The sequence below is a fragment of the Pteropus alecto genome, unplaced genomic scaffold, assembly GCF_000325575.1.
Source record: "Pteropus alecto unplaced genomic scaffold, ASM32557v1 scaffold21, whole genome shotgun sequence".
NCBI classification, from domain to species: domain Eukaryota; kingdom Metazoa; phylum Chordata; class Mammalia; order Chiroptera; family Pteropodidae; genus Pteropus; species Pteropus alecto.
The window spans coordinates 21,972,300-21,995,222 of record NW_006436282.1 but is presented as its reverse complement, the minus strand read 5'-3'; the positions used below and the strand labels follow the sequence as shown (position 1 = coordinate 21,995,222).

The window sequence follows — 22,923 nt, the reverse complement described above, 5'->3', positions numbered from 1 at the left end:
ATAAATGGGAAGTAAAGACAATGCCCCCAACTCCACCCCCGGCCCTCAATGTGAGAAGGCCAGAATGTACACCAAGTTAGAGAGTGTACGGAATTTGAGGTGAAAGGAACTCCTAGAAAATTAAAACTCAGTTTATTTGAAATCTAGTTCCTTCATATTTAATAATGATGCTTTAAAAAGAACAAGACAGAAGATAAAGAAGTTTCAGCATAAGACCTTCTTCCCCAAGACATCTGTTCAGAAATTCAAGACTCATCCAAAGTCTACATACTGAATCCCTCGCGGTGCTGTGCTGTGCTGCGGTGGGCACCCTGGGAGATGACACAAACAAGAGCAGCCCCGGGGAGTCGCCCCTTCCACTGCCCTTCACACCCAAGATAAAGGAAAACATCCTGGAGGTCGACCCTCCCCCGCCTATGCTGTCAGTGAGGAAGTTGGGCCACTAGGCAAGGTCTTAACTCTGCAAAGAGCAGTTCAAATCCACACATCCTCGAAGTTTTTCCAAACAAATGAGCACACGCGTTCTGAGTGTTCCATACAAAAATACAATAGAAGTAAAGTCCTTCAAAAGCTGACCCCAAAACCACTGGGCTAGAATCAAGACACTGATGGTTGAGAATTGCTATGTCAGACAAGACCGACGGGTTCCTCTAGCATCAGTTCAATGACTTCCAGGGCTTCCTGGGAAGCCAAATACAAACACATCTTCTGCCCACGCACCCCCTCCTGGAGGCTTTGGAGAGCAAAGACTCCTGGGAGCAGCCCTGCACCCCCCACACCAGAAGGCTGCCCCGTCCACATCGCAGATTCCCCACAGGCTGGTCTGCCTGCTCAGAGACTGCTCTAGCGCACTGCATCACACTCTCAGAAGAAAAGAGAAAGAACAGAAAAAACAATCTAGAGAGAGGGAAAGTAGATAAGTGGTTGCTTGGGGCTGAGGCTGGAATGGGGAGTGAGCTACATGCGTAGGAAACTTCTTTTTGGAGTGACGGAAATGTTCTAAAATTGGATTGTGGTGCTGGTTGCTCAACTCTGTAAATAGTTAAACATCACTGAATTATACACTTAAAATAGTATATAAACTATACCCCCAAAAAGCTATTAAAAATGTATTAACTGTGTTTAATGACAATCTATGAGCGTGTCTATCCAAAGGTGGGAGAAACAGCTTTGCTAAAAATGCAGAAACAGCAAATGGATTACAAGTTTGTTCAGAATTCCTCCAACTTTAATTGTGGGGTAAGATCAAGCAGCCACTGAGGATAAAATGCAGTCCCCGGGAGCAATTGCAATGCTGTTTTTTTTGTAAAGTGGACACAAGTTTTTGTTGGTTGGTTTGTTTTAGCACAAGTAGTCAAAAGTTGCCGAAACTGTCTTCATTCCTCGACTGTCTCTTTTTTACCAGTCTCTTGCCCTTCAAAGAGAGGATACCTGGCCTCCACGTCGGCCCACGTGACGCTGCCATTGGCCAGATCGCGAACTATGCTGGGCAGTTCAGAGATCTGGGGTGAAAGGAAAGAGAAGCAGAATCAACCAACTTGATTAGACCGTCAAAAGAGGGTTCACCCCGAACTCCGGAAGCCTTACAGAGGAGCCGAGGGAATGACGGGATCCCTCTACGAACTGGTCCCCACACAATGTTTCCGGTCGGTCCCGCCCACTGAAGCCTCCTTAATTACACTCGCCTCCCTCCCAGACCTGGTTCCTGCCCTTCTTCCAGCCAGAATGCCTGCCGAGCCCCCCTGGATAACTCAATTCTCCCACAAAGCCTTTCCTAATTATTCCAACTCTCCACCTCACCTGCAGTTACTTCATATGTGTTAAGTTTAACTCCTAGAACAGGGCTCAGTCAAGCAACATGAGTGAAGGGAGCCAGGGATACTGGCAAGCTAGAGCCCCACCTAAGGGGCCAGCTTGTTCCTCAGCCAGAACTGAAGACTGCCCACCACACAGCAGTTCTGCAAATGGAGAGTATATAGGAATCTGCTGGAGGTCTTGAGATTGACAGGGCTGCCGACTTGCTCCCCTTCCCCAACCATGAGCCCGCCCCAGCTCCTGGTTCTGCAGGTCTGGGGCGCAGCTGCTATCTTTCTAACATGTTCCCAGGTGACGTGGATGCTGTTGGTCCAGGGACCACACCTGGAGAAGCACTGCTAGGTGGGACCACAGGTCCGGAGGAGTCAGGGCTGGTTTTGGAAGCAGACAAGCCAGGAATCTGCGACTTCTGAATTAGACTATAAATTACTCCTTAGGAAAAAGCAGTCTTTTACTTGTGTTCTCTCTATTACTAAGTCTCCATATCAAGCTGAGCACTTAATAGGCACTCTAAATAAAAACCTGCTCAAAATTAATAAATCAGTTGGCTATCAATCAGAGTGGCAACTTCTTCCTTTCCCTCTATATTTTTCCCATCTCCATTATTACCTTCCCATTTAGTAAAATTACTGAAACATTAGTCACTTCTTCGAATGGATTAACATGGCAAAGTTTACACATACACCTGTATGTATGCACACGGAAACATAGAGATAAAAATGCTGACGCCCGCAGTGCCTGCCAATAAAACTACAGCAACGACCGCTGGGGATCCTATTTCTCTTGCCCAAATAAACGAACAACTATAAAACCAAACTGCTGGAGAATGGGCCCAGAATGATCCGAATGGCTATAAAACATTAGAGCAGTGTTAATGGATATTTTCATAATGAAACCAAGGGAATTTGGGAACCTGTGTGCTGTCAGATGCAAGCCCAGGATTAAAATTAAAAAGAAAAAAGAGAAGGGGACCATAAATACGTCAAAATCCCGCTCCACTCAGAAGGAACCAGCACCCAGCTCTAAGACAAACGGCCAAGGAGAAGGCCAGCCACCTCTGCCCGGATCTGCCGCATGGAGTCTCGGTCCCGCAGGGTCGCCGTGTGCGGGGTCTTGTTCACGGTGTCGAAATCAATGGTGATGCCGAAAGCCACGCCGATCTCGTCGGTCCTGGCGTAGCGCCTCCCGATAGAGCCTGAGGAATCGTCGACTTTGTGAGAGACGCCGTTCCTGGTCAGGGCTTCCGCTGTCCAAATAAATTAAGCAAATTCAAGATAAAAGAATAAAAAGTCCCAATGTCACCCAAATGCTGTCCTACAAGTTGAGGAAACTTATAAGTAGGACTGAGACAGAGAGTAATAAGCTATTGTTGCAAGAAAGAAAAAACCCCAAAGTTCAATAAACCGCAGCTGGAGCCCAAGCCCTCCGTCGCACCTCCACCTCAGGCTACAGGGGGTGAGCACCAGACTGGGAGCCAAGGCCGGGAGGCCAGTCCTGACTCCACCGCCTCTGCCTGCACGACCCTGAGCAGCTCACCCAGCTCCTCCCACTTCCCAACTCTGAAATAAGCGGGTGGCACCAGATGGGCTGCACCAGATGGGCTGCAGGGCCAGTGGCTACAGATCCATTCGAGCTACGGTCCACTGGGGTTCCCCTGACAAAGTGAGCACCAAGGTCAACAGGAGAAGTGAAGGTGTTTTAAATCTGACTCTTGGGTCCTACCCTGACTCACTGAAATGCTAGGAAAAAATATCCTCAGCAAGCATAATCTCGCTCTTAGAGGTAAGAACAGAAGCTAAAATCACTTAGATTTATTCTTTACTTAATACATATTTCAATTGACAAAAAAACATTCCCTAAAATTTAGTCTACTTGACAGTGTTCCCATGAAGATTACTCAACTGGATTTGCTTACATAATTCCTTGACAAATGGCATGAATTCCTGGTTTTGGCTCAGGGGAAGGACGGAACATTTGAACGGAGCTACGACAGCAGGGAAACTGAAGAACTAGATGGTTTAAAAAGAAAGCCAACACGTTAGTTGATAAAAATCTAAACGCTAATATCCAAACTTCACTGTCAAAATACCAGAAAATACAGTATGAAAAGCAGTGTGACAAACGACAAAAAGCAGGAGAACCAGAACCAGAACCAGAACCAGAACGATCCTCTTCTTAGCTCAGAATTCAGACCGACTCAGTGAACTCTGTACTTCTCTAAACCTCAGTTTCTCCATCTGAGAAGTAGGTCTCCATCTTCTGCTCTGCTTGCTTCACGGGCCCACTGTAAAACTCAGACGATGTGAAAGCACTCTGACAGCTACCACAGAAGACGCCAATTTTTTTGATGCCACATAAAAGCCTTATGGCCTTACTTCTTTCTGTGGAGGTCCCTAAAGAACTTCCCTTCAAACCATCAAATAATAAGTAGTGACAAGAAACAAAATCCCGTTCTGTTCTTTAGGAGTTTCAGCACGGCAGGAGGATCTATGAGCCTTAGTGACCAAGTAAAACTGAGAGATTTAATTAGCTTGCAGATGTGTGTCCAAAAGAATATAAAACAAACAAACAAAGATGTTTTGTATTTCTACACTGAAAGGTACAACCCTTTTAAACTGTTCCTGAAACAGGGTTCAAAGTTACTCAGAAATAAAACAAAGCAAAGATATTCTGTGGAAGGCAAACTAGTCTACCATTTTGGGTTGGAAACGACAGTTGGAGATAGTTCTTCAATAACATTTGTATAAAAGGTTCTTTTGATGGCAAGAATTTGGAACTCGGAATAAATAGGTCTCATTAAAACAACAAGTGACACAAGTTCCAGTTTAGGCTGCCCATCCCCTCTCCCCCACCCCCACCCCCCAAAAAAACTTTAAATGGCAAGCGATGGTGACTATCCCACTCAGTTAACCCTAGACGCCACCGGTATGGCCGCCTGGGTCACAGAACATTCAAAATTCTACTCCTCTCCTCCATCCTGTGATGATTCTATGTGAGGGAGAAACGGCGACCTGACTTTAAAGAATAATACATATATATTTTTTTATCTCACTAGCAATGTTTTTCTACCAAATTTATAGGAAAATGGACTGAGGGACCATGTGCTAATAATTTAGAAACATTTTTGGTTTCCCAAAGCCTAATCAAATTTCTCTTCAGGAATCTCTGCAATTCATAAAACACTGTCGCTAATTTATTCTGGTTTGCCCTTATGAAATTTCTATTAAAATTCCCATTTTACTGATATCGTTAGATTAAAAGAACAGCTAAATGACTTTTTAAAAATGTTTTTATTAGAAATATAAAAGGAAAGAGCTTGAAGCAAACTTGACATGTAAAAAGAACACTCTATGTATGTCTTGGGCTTATGTTCGTATTACATATGTCATCATTCCTCAAGAAGAACCAGGCCTTAGGTCTGCATGCCTGGTGTCCAGCTGGGTTCTTATTCTCTGTTGAATGAATAAAAAGCTGCTCCTTAAATGTACAGAAATGTGTAGCTGGGAAAAGCTACACCCCAAATACTAATGCCCAATGTATGACCTGTCAATCTCGCACCCTGAAATCACCTGGGGTTCTTATTAAAAAACAAATAAATAAATAAACACACACAGGTCCCTGGGCCTTAGACCTAGTAAATCGGTATTTCTGAAATAGAACCTAGGAATTTACGTCTTTACCCCAAAAGTGCGCCAGACAATTTTATGCAGTTTGAGGTTCCCGTCAATGCTTTACCAGTACAGAGATACAGATTTCTGGTTTGGCCAAATTCTGTGAGCCATCTCTTCCTTTCCAATTTTCTGAAAACATGAGTACATCCAGAATGTATCATTCCTTCCATTGATGCAACACAGACAGCTCCCCCAAAGTAATACGTTTGTTTCAGAATAGAAAGCACCAGGCGACTAAAACAATGGCATCTAGAATAACCTACACACTCTAACGCTCAAATAAAACGTCAAGACAGCGCATTGCTTTGTGAACAGCGACGCAGGGAGGAGTGTTAACGGCACTAGCACATTACAGTGAATAACCGATCGGTCATTCGGTCTCATCAACTCACTTGAGCACAGTTCACTCCTGAACTGAGCAAAGAGCGCTCTGGACAGGACGACTTACCGTTCTCTGTTCGTCTCCCTCGCGCACGTGGAACGTGTGCTCCAGCACCGTGTACATGATCCTGCCCAGGCCAAAGGAGGGTTCGATGACATTCGGAACAACTTCTTCCACTGCGAGAGAGAGAGAGAGAGAGAGAGAGAAAGAGAGAGAGAGAGAGAGAGATTGAGAGAGAGAGTCAGTGACATTCTCTCACACCCCACAGAACGCCTTTTGGGTCCTCTCTAAACAATCCTATGAGCACTAAAAATATTTCTTTGTCTGTGATGAAGGGTAAGAATAACATTTTAGAAATATCGTCAAGGCATTTTCTGCCCATCCCACCATGGCATCCAAGCCATGATGAAGCAGAGCTCTGAAGCGGCTGCCAGGCTGGAGCAGACACGCCAGATCACAGAGAAGCCCCTGCATCCCCACCTCTGCTCACACTGCTTTCACAGCTCGCTGAAGCCTGGCCACAGGGCAGGCCAGAAACAGGTGGAAAAGAGCAGGCCTGCTCTCTCCACTAGCAGCGGCCTCAGTGCCAATGTCCACTCATTGTTTCCAGGGACTTGAACTCGGCCACAACTGACCGACCACACGCATCCTTCGTGTATGCTCCAAAATACTGAATCCCTAATTCCCAAACTTTGTTCTATGAAAAATAATCATCTCTTTGGCTTTTAAAAAAACATGAAAGATCACCAATCTAAACAAATTTTAGCAAGTTAATCTGCCCCAAAAAAAGGCAGAAGGGGTGAATTCCCTCTTTTGCTTAAGATACAAAAGGATTTTTCCTTAAAATGAAAACAAGATCTTTTTAATCAGAGATATTCTTCATATACACTTTAGGTTTTAGGAAATATAAAAGTGGCATTATAAGTTATTCCCCAGTATAAGTACAATTATGTTTTTTTTAAAAAGGCCCGAGATAATGCCTTAAACATATTCAACAAATTTAAGATTGTGGCATTAAAAAATTTATCTTTCCTCATCAAATTTTCTGTAAAATGGCTGTTATAAAAGTTTAAAAAAATTTAAAGAGCAATGAAATTTTGTTGTTTGTTTCTTAGTTTTACCACAGATTTACCATGTAGTGTTTTCTGGAATCTCTTCACACTGACCATGTCTCCTGTTAACTGAAATGTTTTCCCTTCGGTTTCAACCGTGAACTCCCTACGAAGAAACAAAGCACATTACATATTAGTGAAAACATGAATCCCTATGCCTTAATTTAAAGGAGTCGCTAAACTTTCTCATTTTAAGTGTAATACAATTTAGTCAACTCTCCAGATATAATAGCTGAAGTCAAATTTAAAACATTTCATAAGGAATACCAAATTAAGTATTATTCTAACAATGGCACCAAACAGTATTCTGGGAGGCACCCAAAAATGTGACTAATTTTATAAAATCCTGCAAGTGACTGAATGACTAATGCCTTTAGTTTTCAGATCAAGGTAAAACCAAAAACAATTTTTTTTAATTCGATTTTAGAATAATTACAATAAATTTATCAGAAACAGGCCTGCTGGCAAAAGACCTCTGTTCTCATTATTGTTTCAACAAATGTAAAAATGACCAGCTTGTCATCTTACAGAAAGTAATTTTACAACTCCCACACTATTTCCAAAATAAACTTTGACAATTATGTTGATGAAGATCAGCTTAAAAGAAGTTTAATAATTCTGTTTGATTTCAATATAAAATATTATCTCCCCCCCCAAAAAAAAATCATTGGCTGTAGTATGTTTATTATCCTGAGATACGCCCATTGGGTTTCAGGTTATAAGACTTCACCTTTATGAAGCGCTTCATGTGATGCCTATATTTCAGCTTATGAGGTATCTCCTCACATGAAGATCTTTTTTGCATTTGCACTGTCTCATAAGCAGTTTAGTGCTAGGAGAAGAGCGCCCTCATGTGGTTGTCTGTGAAGCTGTAGCGATGGCGCATGCTTTGAAAGTTTCTAGCGGTGATGATCTCATGCATCACATGAAGGTTCTCATTGACTTCCTCCATTTTCACACTGACATTTGTGTGTGCATGCATTAGAGAGTCCATTACATAAACAGTATCATATATATTCTGTGAGCACAGTCTAAGTGCAGAGTAGGTAACAGTTACTAAAAAGCTGAAATGAGCAAGGATTTGAAAATTAGTTAAATCAACAAACTGTCTTATTTATGGATAATAATACCTAACTAGTGATCTATGTCCATTTTAATGGGATTTTATGTTGGTTTAGCCTAAATAGATGTTAATTCTGGGAGACGAGAAATGTTTTAATTTTCCTACTGAAATGGCTAATTCTACCTTCAACTTGCAAGAGTTTGTCTTGTGATAGTTCTTTTACAAATGTATATGCACCTGCAACTGCCACTGTCCCAAACCTCTCTTTGCATCCCCCTTATCCTCCAACCCCCTCCACTCCCAGTTAACCACTGATTTGCTTTCTGTCACTACAAATTAGGTTTGTCTTTCCTAGAGTTTCACATATAATCTTTTGGGTTATAACTTCTTTCAAACTTGGCGTAATGCCTATGACAAGTGTTGGCAAATTTCTGTAAAGGGCCAGATATAAAATACTCCAGGGTTTACAAGACACATGCAGTCTCTTGTACTCTGTTTTTCTAAACTCTTTGAAAATGCAAAACTCATCCTTAGCTGGAGGCTGTACAAAAAACTATGAAAGATGTTTCAAATGCACTTAAAAAAAATGGGTACATTGGTTATTAAGATGTTCTATAATTTGCAATGAAGTGGATTAATAGTGCTTAGATCTTCAAATTCCTGAGTTTTTGTCTAGTTGCTCCACCAATTACTGAGAGAGGAGTGTAGAAATCTTGAACTATAATTGTGAATTTGTCTATTTTTCCTTTCAGTTCTGTCAAGACTATTTTATATATTATAAGGTTGTTTTTAGTTGCATAGTTAGAAGTGATATGCCTTCCCGACGAATCAAACCCTTTAACATTATGAAATGCAACTCTGCCTCTGCTAATTTTCCTTATTCTGTTTGATATTAATACAGCCACTCCGACTTATTGATTAATCTTTGAAAATATTTTTTGATTATTTTACTTCTAAAACTGTAATTACAATAAGTTTCCTATAAAACAGCATTTAATTGGGTCTTGAATTTTTTAAACAATCTGACAATCAATGGCTACTAATTCAAGTGTTCAGATCATTATATTTAATGTAATATCAATATTGCTGAGTTTAAATCTACCATCTCACAAGTTATTTTCTATTTCTCCCATCTGTTCTTTGTTCATTATTCCTCTTTTGTCTTTTAGAGTATTTTTTACTATTTTATTTTACCTCCCTTATTGGCAGTTTTTATGTTTTTTCTACATAACTGCTCTAGAATTTACTGTACATACTTATGTAAATTTATCATAGTATACCTTCAAATAATATGCCACTTCACATACATGCACCTTACAACAGTATATTCCCAATTCTTCACTATCCTTTGAGCTACTGATGGCATAGCTTTTATTTCTATATATTTTCTCAATTTTGCAATATATTGTTTTTGCTTTAAACAATCCATTATTTTTTTAAAAATTAAGAGATGTCATTTTAAAGAAATTAAAGAAAACGTCATTATTCACCTACATATTTATCATTTTTAGAGCTCCTACTTTCTTTGGGTAGATCTAAATTTCCCCACTTCTGCCTGAAGAACTTCCTTTACCATTTCTTGCAGTGTAGATCTGTTGGCATGTATCCTCTGAAAGCATTTTCTCTTCATTTTTGAAAGACATTTTTGCAAGGTATAGGATGTCTGTAAGCACTTTAAAAGACTTCATTCTATTGTACTGCGGCTTACATAGTTTTTGATAAGAACTTTAATCATTCTTATCTTTGTTCCTTTTTATGTAATGAGCCTTTTTCCTCTGGCTACTTTAAAGAATTTTCTCTTTATTATTCGTTTTCAGCAATTTGGTTCTGATGGGTCTTCATGTGGTTTTCACTGTGTTTACTCTGCTTGTGGTTGAACACTTCTTGAAACTATGGGTTTACAGTATGCATCAAATTTGGAAAATTTTCAGCCACTGATGCATCTTTAGATATTTTCTCTGTATACCCTCTTTCTGTGACTCCCAATTACACATTAGACTGCCTCATTGTCCCAAAGGACATTTTTTTCTCCTAGTCTCTTTTTCTATGCCTCCTTTTGAATAGTTTCTGCTATGTTACCATTCAATGTTCTTTCCTTCTGCAATATTTAATCTACTGTTAATCCTATTCAGTGAATTTTCATTTGAGATATTACCTCTTGGTGTTCTCTCTCTCTCTGTGTGTGTGTGTGTGTGTGTGTGTGTGTGTGTGTGTGTGTGTGTGTGTGTGTGTACATATACATATACATATATATATATTTCCATTTCTCACCTATGTTTTCTTTATATCTTTAAGCAAGCATATTTATAACTGTTTTAACACCCTTATGTATTTATTTCATTATGTTTATCATTTCTGGGTGTTTCTTTTCGTTGCCTCTTTTCCTCGTTATGGGTCACATTTTCATATGAAAAAATGTTTAGAAATTTTTGTTTTTTGCTGGACAGTAAATTTTACACTATTTAGTTCTGGATTTTGTTGTATTCCTTTAAAGATTCTTCTCTACTGTTTTTATATTTATGCTTAAAACAATTATAGAGACCACTCCAAAGCTCAAAAAAGGAGCACTGACTTTAAGATACATATAGTTTCTAAATCTACTTAGTCACTAGCTGGGACAAGTCTTCTCCTCTAAGAAAATTATTGGAGAAAAGAAGATCTTTACAGTCCACTTCAAATCTATTCTGGCTATAATACCCAAATCTCGGCAAACCCAGTCCTTTAAATGTAGCCAAGAGACACTACTTTCCTGCAAAAAATTTCTAAGGAAACTAATTTCACCCTAACTTTCAGAACCTGGCAGAGCCCATGAAGAAGTACACATCTGAAATCTTACCCCTTTTCATTCAGTAGTTTCTCCATTTCTGTAATGTAACACTCATCACAAATGGCAAGGTACTCCATCACCAGCTTTGCATCCTTCTTATATGCCTTACCGATTGCTCCCTTATTGGGTTCAAACTGAACAACGTTGACTGTTTTGTATGAAGTAGTCAAGGAATCCAAAAATACAGAACTGCCCTAGTATTTTGGGAAATAATCTTGAGAACCACAAAATCATTAAAAAAATAAGTAAACACCATTTAGAGGCTTTTTCAAAGTTATAGTGAGATTAAAAAAGATATTATCTAATCAGTAATATAATCCAATACATAGCGTAATGACCTCTGATAACAATTTATTCATTTCTAAAATGTCCCAACACGACAGGATCTACTTCCTGCCACTGGCCGAGCCCAAAGATCAGCTCACAATCTCAACGCCTGGTAAAGGAAGAAAACGTCTACTGTGCTGATGAACATATCAAGCGAGCTAAATTATTATTTCACCTACTGTAAAATGGTGCTCATCTTTTAATAGAGAAAGTATTCACCAGGTACCTACCCTTTATTTAAAGAGTATGTAGGGAGGTGCACGTGTGGAGAAATGCATTTTGGAAATGACTGAGAAAAACTGGTCCACATCCTAAAAGGCATTCAGAGCACGTTTCTGAATACGATTCTTTTAAGGACCAAACATTGAGTGGGCACGTGTCAGGTTACAAGAGAACAGGAAAGGGGCAGTGAGATGGGAGAAATAATAGGTTTAAGTAAATGTGACCGCAAATAATAGGTTTAAGTAAATATGACCGCAAATGTGACTATGGATAAACATCGCAGTTTATCCGTAGAACAAGGTATAGACCTGGACATACCCACGTCAAAGATGTCTTTTATACTTTAGTTCTGAGTTGTGAAGAGATTAGAAAGGATATGGGCTCTTTCAGAGGTTTCTCAGCTACAAGTGGGACTTTGGTGGCTCGTGCATGACAAGAAAGGTCGTAACAGGACCGATCAGCACATCCAACAATCTCAATCCAGCCCTAAGAAGACAGAACAGATAAAAACATTTATTACTTACATTGGGTTCATTCACAAATGTATGTAGATTATAACGAACTCTTTCACATTCTCAAGGACAATTCAATCATAGAATCTCCACTCAACTTGTATAAATATTTGAAATGGGAATAGTTTTATACATTGGGCAGCTAACTACCCTATAAACTATAATTCACGCATGCACACAAAGCAGTCATCTTATATTCTGGTTGGATTTATTTTGCTATATTGTGCATGTGGGGTAAATTAATATAGTCTATGATTTAATTATGAAAACAAAATGTGAACTTAGACAGAACTAATAGATTTGTTTCAAATTTGTAACTGGGATTCAAAACGAGTCTGGCAGAAACCACTGATCTCTTTGAATGAAGTGTCCACTGCTCTCACGACCTGGCGTCAGCTGGCTACACACACCTCCGCAGCTGGCCACAAAGGTGGGCATTTGTGCTCAATTCAGTTTCTACCCAACAAAAGAAAATTACCTGCTCTTTAGTAGGTGATGTTTAGGTCAGAGAATAAAACTTAATAACAGCGTGGGTGCCAGGTTCCATTTCTTGTTAATACCTAAGAGCCTTTCAAAAGCACAATCTAAATTGTTTTCAAAGACACTTAAGAATCTGTTATTTGAGAACAAAAGAGATAAAAGCCTTATTTTAGTATCTCGTTAGTCCTTCTCATGAATATTTATTTTTTGCCTTTGACTCAAAGAGTCTGGGAAAACTCAGCCATCATGAGCTTTCCAAGTGCATGTTACCAGATGAGGTGCTTGGAATGAGGGCAAATAAAAAACTCACATAAACTCAGAAACCTCAACACGTAACAGCGACAAAACAGGAATTAAAGAACAAAGCCTAAAAACATGTAACTTGATCGTCTGACATTCATTAAAGATGTCAACTAATATATTTATGCTCTTAAATGTATAAACCTAGTGGTTATTATTTATCAAAGATTTTAATTAACATATATGTACTGAAAGGTAAAATTACAAAAACCAGGCCTGAGGATGGTAAACAACTTTGGGACAGTGGTTACTTCTGAGGAGGTGGAGTTCACTAAAGCAATGCAGCACAATGGTTAAGAGCATGGATGGGCCTTGAGTCAGAAAACCCTGGTCCACGTCCATGGTCCATGGTCCAGCTCCACCACTCACTGGCTGTGAGACTCAGCAAATGCCTTAACGTCTTAGCACTTCAGTTCCCTCAGAAATGAGATTACTGTGAGGATTCGATAAGATAATACATGTGAAGCAGTCAGAATGGTATACAGCTCTTAACAATTACAAACGCTAAATGAACAAACAAGAAAGATAAATGAAATGTCATCCAGGTCAGATTCAGAATCTAAATTGAGAGCAGGAATCTGATTTAACTTGAACTTAGAGTCAGAGCAAACTAAGAAAGGGAGCTGGTATGGAACAAAGAGAAAATAAACTTTCCCCACACAAAACAAAAAATATTTTATTGGTTTGATTTCAAAATAAAAAAAAATTCTAGAAAATCTAAAACATGTAAAGAAATTACTGATCATCTATAATCCAAAAATAATTGCTACTATCATTTTGCCATACACATGGTCAAACAAGCTTGTGAAAAAATAAAGTAACAAAAAAACCTGAACAGATTACAAAAATTCTTTCCTAATTCCACAAAGAAAAAAATATATATTAAAAACAAGATAAGAGCCAACAGAGATATATGCGTATCACTCTGCATGTACACGTTTATGATGCATATAAAGGCATCTAAGAATAGGAGCTGACAAACCAAGGCCCATGGGGCTAAAAATGGTTTTTATATTTATAAAGGTTGTAAAACAACAACGACAACAATAAAGAAGATGGGCAGAGATCCGCAAAGGCTAAAATATTTACTGTATTTACCACAGAAAATGTCTGATCTGGAAAAGAAACATGAGACACTTTTGAGGAGAGCCTGCAATTGGGAGCTTCACTTTGTACACAGTATTCTTCAGAATTACTTTTTTGCTTTTTGTTTCACAAAAAGGAGTAATTATTTTTTATGAGTAACTTTTATTTTTAATTTAAAAAATGAATCTATTCAAGAAAGTGACTTTAAAAAAAGTATAAAGTGAAACCACGGGCATATGAGACAATGACCCTGGGCTAAAGTCTTCGTATGGGTGAGAAGCCTCTCCAGGACCAAATAAGGGAGATCAGCAGGCTCTCACCCCCTTGTTTGGATGCCACCTTGTCCCCACTGCCACCAATGCAGAAAGCACCTTCTATATCCAAACGCCTTGCAGTCCTAAGCTTCAGTACTGATGTTCATGTTTGGCGGGTAGGGATGAGAAGACACAGTGAAGAGGCAACTGAGAGGTTTTCTCTGAATTATTATTAAATACATAGAATTTCAGAAAAGGAAGCTCCTAAACAAGAGGTCAGAATCTACTAGTCTACTCCCCAAATCTACTAAACGGCTCCCTAAACTGAGAGCATTATACTTCCTTTACTCGATCCCCCCACCATTTCCAATGTGTGCTTGGGTCATCAAGGGGGAGGCCACCCCACCTTAGCTGCACTCAGGACACTACCGATGGCACGGCCCACCCCAGGAACATAAACACCAGCACCGTCCCATCACCAGACAGGCGGCAACTGCTTTTCTCATTTTGCTCAAGCAAAGAAGACCTCTTTTTTTTTTGCTCCATTCTGACATAAAGGACACAATAGGTGATTCTGATGTCCAGGCTTCTAAGTCAACAATGTGAAAACCACACACTAAAAGCCATTTCACTCTACTTACATAGGACGTCTTGGATTCAGCATCCCAACAGTCACAGGCATAATGAGCCATCTCGTTCTCCATGTGCTGTCGGAAGCGGAGTTTATCTGGAGATACTCCAACCTTCACAAGGTAGAGGTAGATGCGGCCAATGAAATAGCCTAACACTGAGTTGTTAATCACACCCTAAAAATAAAGGAATAAACGAATAAGAAAATAAGTATGCAACCGAGTATGCAAGCAAGCATAGAGGAAGGAAAAAAACACACATGAACACTTTGGAAGGATAAGGAACTATTTTCCACTGAGTTATTCACAACCTACTGAAAAATATTTGAAACACAAGGTAAGCTAATTATCAAGCTTTCAGAATAATCTCAAATACCTGAATGCAATGTTGGCTATTTTTAAAGGGGTTAGTGTCAAATGGACAAGTTGATAATAATGGAGCTATGCAAAGTCTTTTTGCCATACTCATTGGGACTGCAAAAATTTAGTCTAATACTTCATACCTTCTCAATCTACAGTCTTAAAAATGACATCACAATGACCCTAAGGAATGGCAAATACACTCCTGAATTAACAACATAAGACACAGTGACGGGATTTTACTGTATTCTTATCTACTGAAATCCATGAACATATGTAACCTATCCATGAGTATACGTAACCTTACAATTTTAGTACTGGAGGGCTCTTAGAAATCACCTCGGCCTATCTCCTGCCTGCTGCCGGCGGAGGGGGTGCTCCTCTGAAAAATGGCCAACAAGTTATCACGCAGCCTCTACTTGAATATTGTCAAAGGCAGAGAGCTCATTGTTCCCAGGGCAATTCATTCCACTACTGGGCAGCATCTGCTGTTAGAAAGTTTCCACTTACTCATTTCTCCAGGCAAATAATTAGAGAAATTCTATTACATGCAAGACTTTATTCCAATTGCTGTGGGTAATAGAGAAGAGTTTAAAATCCAGAAAGCTTTATCTCTGGGAGTCAAAATGTCTCCTCCAAAGCAGTACACACTGCTAAAAGTTCGATTAGTGGCTCACAGTTCAAACCAAGACCTCTTTCCAAGTGCTCTCTGAATTACTGTTTCTATGTTAGCCTCAAGGGCCCACGAATTGCCATGTTTGGGTAATCCCCTCCCACTAGGACAGCGTATAATAAGTACTATATAAGAACAAATAATAAAATGACTGCTAAAATAAAATACTTTGTCATCCAGTACACAGAACTTGCTACGTGCTACAAACCCTGAATAGGTACAATGTAACTTAAGTTACCTATGGAATCTTACCTGCTCGACAGCATCCCCGAGGCGCATTTTCCGAGCAGACTGCCCGCTGACCTGGGCTTTTGCTGAATACAAACAAAGCTGGAGGTCCGCCACGCTCTGGAACTTGGGATGCTCTTTCTCGCTGGGATCTACAAAGTGCTCGATTTCTGCCATTGTGAATTCTCTGAAAGCAAAAATAAAAGGGACAAAAAGTGCATGTTTAACTATAAAAAGTAGTTAACAAAGCCCTTATTTTCAACTTCATCCTATAATGGTATAGGCCCCCATACTACAGGAATCTCTTATCATTACACAGAAAATTGTTTTCTAAGGGAATGGCAAAGAATAAAGTTGAATTAGATTTGTCTGGGTGGTTATTAGCAGGAGAAAATATTTATTATGAATAATGAAATAATGAAAATATTTCATTAATGAACACATTACTCAAATAGTATTTTAAATAAATATAATCAAACTTCTCTCAAATATTAATTCCTTCTGTCTAGTGACAAAGATTCTTTAACTTGACCAAACTGTAGTCAGTCTCCTGAACCTTCTTCTAGGCCCATCTGTGCACTTCCTTGTATAATCCAGTTTTAGCAAGAACCTGGCTAAGTTCAGTTTAACCAGAACCGCTTGCTCCTCCTTGTGATCTGACCGCCCTTGGTATTTTATCAGGCTCCTCATCCACTACTGTCCCCTTGGTGACGTCCGATCACCCTGGCCTGTCTTCAGCAAGAATCCTGTTAGGTCGGCTTAGCCAGAATCCCCCTTGCTCTTGACACTCCCACAGTCACTCCCTGTCCTCTACCCTCCCCACCCCCCCCGGCTCCTTAGCTATAGACCCCGTGCCCATGCTGCACAGTAACCTCCCTTATCCGTGGCTTTGCTCTCCACGGTTTCAGTTACCCTCAGTCAACTGCAGTCTGAAAATATTAAATGGAAAATTCCAGAAGTAAATAATTCATGTCTTAAATTGCATGGCGTTGAGTAGCCTGACGAAACCTTGCAGTCCTGCCCAGGACGTGAAGTGCCCCTTTGTCCAGCGTATTTACACTGCCCGCTGTTAGTCACTTAGTAGCATCTTGTTTATCAAACTGACTGTCATGGCATTGAAACACTTGTGTTCAAGTCACCCTTCTAGCCGTCTGACATTACGTCACAATGCTTCTGTCATTCACCTCGCTTCGTCTCCTCACACAGGCACTGTACCATCTCACAGCATCACAAGGGTGAGTAGAGTATAGTACGATATTTTGAGAGACCACATTCACATAACTTTTATCACCGTATATTGTTACAATTGTTCTATTTTTAGTTACTGTTGTTAATCTCTTGCTGTGCCTTTATCATCAATACCTGTATATAGGAAAAAAATACAGTATGCATAGGGTTTGGTACTATCTGCGATTCAAACATTCAAACGTTCACTGGGGGTCTTGGAACGCAGCCCTTGCAGAAAAGACCAGGGAGGCCGCTGTATGCAGCATTGAGCCCTGCTCTACTGTGGTCTCCCGACTGCCAGAGTCTTGAACAAAACGTTTTTACTGCTTTAACTACTGACCATCACTGTTTTTTTCTTTGACATTAGCCGCACCACAAAAAATATTTCTTTTAACAAAAAATAATTTTTAAAGAACAGATGTATAGTTCCTGTTAGGTCGGCTTAGCCAGAATCCCCCTTGCCCTTGACACTCCCACAGTCACTCCCTGTCCTCTCCCCGCCCCTATTTTTAAAATAGGGAAAACTTAAGCAAATGTCAGGCACAAAAAAGAAATGAGATACTGAATAGTGACTTCCAAATAAAATGGTTTTCCTTAAAGCATTAGCACGTCTTATAAATATAGACTAAATGACGCTCCCAATATTTACTTTTCAAAGAATGGAAAATTAAAAGTGAATTGAAACTGTTCTTTTACAAGACTTTGATTTCTTCTTTTTTACTGCTCTCAACAATTAAATGACTGATAATGGCACCATACAAAGAGTTTCTTTAGAATAACAGCTTTTTTAAAGTAGTATTATTTAAGACAGAGGACACAAGGCACGAGTTGAACACACTCACATCAAGCTAACTGCACGATGATGAAATAAATATGCACATGGTGATGGCTTCCCAGAGATTCCTCTGAAGGGCAATTTAGTAGCTACTGAAGGAACAAGTGTTTTAAGTTAATACCGTCAAAAACAAATCTCTCGTCTTTAAAAGACACACACATTTACTAGTCCACTTTCATGATTATCTCAGACGCTTTAGAAGAAATGAAAAATTGCTTAAATGGGTCCTAAAAATAATACATGAAATGCATTGCAAAATAACTCTGGTTTTAAATTTTATTTTTTAATGGTATCTCTTATTTGATTCTGCAGCACCGATCTTACTTGTCTTTGAACAACATCTTCTGTGTGCACAGAAATATGAGACAGAGAAGAGGAGTGGTATCTGCCCTCACAAGCTCGTAATGGGGCTGAAGGCAGCAGAACATCTAAATGCAGAGCAGATCGAAATAAGGGCCTTGTCCAGATTCCCAAAATAATCTGCTGCCAAAGTCTTCGCATCTGTTCTGTCAAATCTTCCCAGCTCATAGACAGGAGATGGAAATCAGTGCTGACACTGATTTGACCAGCTGTCTCCTGTCTTTGAGTTCAGAGACTGAAGCTGGAGCTGCGGAGAACTAAAATACACACAGCCTATTAAAATGAAGCAACAAGCCCAAAATGGAATCACTTGTGCTAAGCCCCATGACAGGAAACTAAGCTTAGTATATAAACTAATTACAGCCTCTCCTAGAAATGTAACTTTTAACCCATCAACCTGGAATTACCTGGTCAGCACTAGTGAGGTCTAGTAGGCCCGTTCCACTCCCCTGAGGAGGACGGCCTTGCCTGAAACAACGAGTTCTTTGCTAATAATCTTTCACCACCCCTTTTCTGGCTTTAAAAACCTTCCATTCTGCACAACCCTTTGGAGCTCTTTTCTGTTTGCTAGATGGAATGCTGCCCAATTCATGAATCATTCAATAAAGCCAATTAGATCTTTAAAATTCACTCAGTTGAATTTTTGCTACTTAACAAGGCTTAGAAGACAGAACCAGCCAATCAAAATAAAATTTTGAAAATTTCAGGGGTGGCTCCATACTGTAGTGGATAGCACGTCTGCTTTACGTGCAGAAGGTCCTGGGTTTGTACCCCAGGTGGAGCCACGGACCATACCCCAGAGGCCACGAGTGTGTGAGAGGAGACACCCCACCTTCAGATATAGTCCTTAAGGGGAAACGGCAACATCCGTAGGGCAGGGGTGGAAGTGTGTGTGGTGGGGGGGCGGGAATTAAAGAGGGAGAAAACAAAGGAAAATTTCATATGATGGCAACCTACTCCCAACCTAAACAAAAGGAATCATAGCTATACAAAAACTGATCATTTGATAACTCTATGTCATCAAGAAGAAATCATAACACCAAACAAACAAATCCTAGCCCTACCCCGGAATAAAAATGATGGGGATACTGACTCATGGGAGAATAGTGTGCTTCTAGTTAGGATCTTGCAGAGGCACATAACAAAATCCAGTCAAGACGCTATGAAATAAAAATGACCAAAAAATACAATGTCAGGAAGCTCCGAGGGCCTTTCACCAGTTAGCACCTGGAGTGTTGCTCAGATCGGAGCTGGATTTCCTGTGTGCCACTCTTCATCCATAGGCCCTAGGTTTCACCTTACTTCACAGTCCTTTATAATCCTGCAACAGCTACTCTACTTGTAAATCTTCTCCAAAACACTGGCTTTAGATGAGATCAGTCTCACACGCCTTCCTCAATATTTTGAAAGCAAGCGTGCAGACACTACTGGACCAGAGAGGAAGCCAAAAAACAACAGGAAAAAAAAAATAGATATTGGAAAATAAAACAGACTCAAATCTGACAAGATTTTCATTGTCATAATACCTGGTTCAAGTTTCTGACTATCTCTTCTTTCTTCGTAAAGGCCCAGAGGGGTCCTCCCCACCCCATTTCTCTAAGTTGTACCAACACTTTCCTCCATCGGTCTCCCCTTTCTAGACTGTAAGGCCGAAGAGGCGATAGGCCTAAATATGGAGTGAGGTCAGAACAGAGGGGCATTTCCTCAAATGGCGTCACGGGGGCTAACACGAGTAGGCAGATGGCTGGATGCTCTGATGCAGTCAGTGGCTGGGATACGCTATGACTGAAGCCTGCAATCACAGCAAGTAGGAAAAGACGACAGGAAACAAGCGGGGTGATGCGGCTGCGGAAGTTTGCCAACATATCCTATATTTTATGTGGAATCTCCTGCCCTAGGAGATGATATCAGCAAGAAAATGTATAGAAATCACAAAAAGCTTAAGTCATAAACAGGTTGGTCATAATAAGTTTCTAAAGAAAAACATTAACTAAACAGCATCAGTATGTCTTTCCACACGTTCCTGGATGCATCTGACAAGGTAAGAGTATCAGAATGGAGGCAAGTGAGTGTCTAAACTACAGTAGGTAGGGGTTAGCTTGCTAGCTGGCCCTTTTGTCATACAGGCCCCCCTAAATATCTGGAGGAACACCACTGGTTACTGAGACACCCCACCCCAACTCCAGCAATGCTGTTTTCTCAAGACACCTAGAATGATCCTCCTGTCAGAAGCATCGCCCCATCCCCAGCTCACGCTACACTTACACACATCATCATGGCCAGAAGGTACCGTGGTTTAGACAGTCAAGATCTTGCCATCCTCAAAACATATGATGAACAGGTGAGAAACTTAAAGCACCTCTTCGCCCTCCCTTTCTTTCCCTTCAAATTCACTTTACTCAAAACTGCCCATCATCCCTGAGATTACATTTGAAGATACAAACATGAAACAGGCTTTTTTTTGTAGGACAAAAACAAATACATAATTATGTAAGAATGAAGCAGAACTGTCTCAAAATAGCCAGCTTTAATTTCCAATTCACTAATTTTACCAGAAGAATAACAGGGGCAGTACCTGACTCTGATCAGACCAGATCGAGGGGAGATCTCATTTCTAAAAGAATTTCCAATCTGGGCAGCAGCAAAAGGCAACTTTCCTTGGTTGAATTCCAAAAGTCGCTTGAAATTCAGGAAAATCCCCTGTGCAGTTTCTGGTCTCAGGTACCTATAAATTTAAACACATTGGTCTGTTATAAAAAAAGAAATTGTTTTCCAACAAATCTGAAATTCTAGATACAAAACCTAAAAGTCCTAAGTATACTATTTCTACACAAAGCTGTAAAAGCCCTAAAACTAAGTTCTGGAAATAGGTATTTTCCCTGGTGGCAAACGTTCTCCAGCCAGTTTGAGAGAATGTGCCAGGTAAGCGGTATGGCAATCTGCTAGCAATGACCTTTAATTTCATCGCTCCAGTGAGTCAAACACCACCCTCATAATGTCCCTAAAACCTCTGATATTCTTCTAAGTATTTACATGGAGGTGGATGATAATTTTAGATCCTTTTGAAAATAAGACCCATGCCTAAGTACACTTCTGTTAACCCACGTTAACAGTGTAACTCTGGCACTAAAAAGACGCCAGTTTAGGGCAAAAATGTAACATCAGAGCTCACTCATCACACCGAGCCTGGCAATTTTTGAGGTTTTTCACGTCAAGCTCTTCTTTCTGGTATTTTACATTTGCAGCCTGAGGTTTCTTTTAATATTTCTCCATATTTTAAAGACATAGCAAAGCAAATACACTCTTACAGCCGTTGTCCCTCTTCTGAATTTCACAGAAAATATTCTGTGCAAAACAACTAAGAAAGTGTTCCCAGCGGCCGACTAAAAAATGTTTCATGAAAACAGCTTTAAAAAAAAGAAAAAAAACAATAAAATTTTACCCTCTTCTCACTCCAACATACCCCATTGTTTGGTTATTTGTGGTCCTTTCCAGACTTTACCCAGATATGAGGACGGCGACAGTTTAAATGCAAACTTATAAGGAGAATGTATAAAATTATGTATTCTTTATTTTATACTTTTCCATTTTCTAAATGACTGTAAAAATGTCTCATATTTAAGAGCTGCAGAGTATTCTACTCACATAGCAATGTTCTACTTTGCTATAATTTATTTAACCATCCTCAAATTATTGGATAAATAGGTTACTTTTACTTTTAATATATACACACCACCCTTGACAAGTACTGCTTACTTTCTTTTTGAATTATTTTCTTAGAAAAACTCCTAGGAGCGAGAGGATAGATCAGAGGATCCGGCTCATTTTATAACACTCTGTATGTATTAACAAAATGAAAGGCTTACCTTTGACCTCTTTCCACAAATTATCTCAAATCGACCCTGCGTCTTATTAAAATAATTCCAGTAATACATTCGGTCACAATTTTTATTATTCTTAGTTTCTACTCCAAGAAACATGATCTTTTTGGCTTCATCTTACAAAAACCTACCCTCTCTTACCTTAAAATGAGACCACCAAAAAATACCCAAAGCCATGAAACGGACTACTTTGGCTCAGTTTGTTAACAGTGGACAAAGGATCTGGAAATATCGAGCCTAGGGCTGGATCATCTGTAAACTCTTCACATTTTCTTTACTCTGTGAAAACTATGTCTTTTAAATCAACAAGGTAAAACCAGTGCTATCCACTATGGTGGGCAACTAGTCAGGTCTATTTAAATTTAATTAAAATTAAATAAATTTAAAAGTTGCATTCCTCAGAAGCACTAGCCCATTTCCAGTGCTCAACAGCCACAAGTGGCACCACACTGGAAGGCGGCTATGCTAACCCTATGCCGCCCGCGCCACGGCTGGCTACCACATTGGACAGCACAGAAACAGGACATTTCCATCAATGCAGAACATTCTACTGGACAGTACTGATATAGACTAGATGGTTTTAAAGTCTCCTTCGGCAGTAAGTTCAATGACTTTCAAAGTCATTCCTCAACTGTCTTTCTTACACTATGCAGCTATAGCTACATACTATGAGGATCGC

The 22,923-nt window shown here is 39.9% G+C and overlaps 1 protein-coding gene across 1 annotated transcript in view; it reads right to left on the bottom strand.

Annotated features, from left to right (window-relative positions):
* Nucleotides 1-1,199: 1,199 nt before the first annotated feature.
* The window catches only part of GARS (glycyl-tRNA synthetase), a 40,511-nt gene continuing 18,787 nt past the window's right edge, over nucleotides 1,200-22,923 (bottom strand). Inside the window, exons 8-17 of the mRNA XM_006912040.3 lie at nucleotides 20,939-21,088; nucleotides 15,966-16,128; nucleotides 14,693-14,857; nucleotides 11,798-11,905; nucleotides 10,880-11,025; nucleotides 7,001-7,086; nucleotides 5,935-6,044; nucleotides 3,731-3,824; nucleotides 2,871-3,061; nucleotides 1,200-1,502 (exon numbers count right to left, since the gene is read on the bottom strand). Coding sequence (XP_006912102.1) covers nucleotides 1,377-1,502; nucleotides 2,871-3,061; nucleotides 3,731-3,824; nucleotides 5,935-6,044; nucleotides 7,001-7,086; nucleotides 10,880-11,025; nucleotides 11,798-11,905; nucleotides 14,693-14,857; nucleotides 15,966-16,128; nucleotides 20,939-21,088 — 1,339 coding nt within the window. The 3' untranslated portion in view covers nucleotides 1,200-1,376. The remainder of the gene's footprint in view (nucleotides 1,503-2,870; nucleotides 3,062-3,730; nucleotides 3,825-5,934; nucleotides 6,045-7,000; nucleotides 7,087-10,879; nucleotides 11,026-11,797; nucleotides 11,906-14,692; nucleotides 14,858-15,965; nucleotides 16,129-20,938; nucleotides 21,089-22,923) is intronic.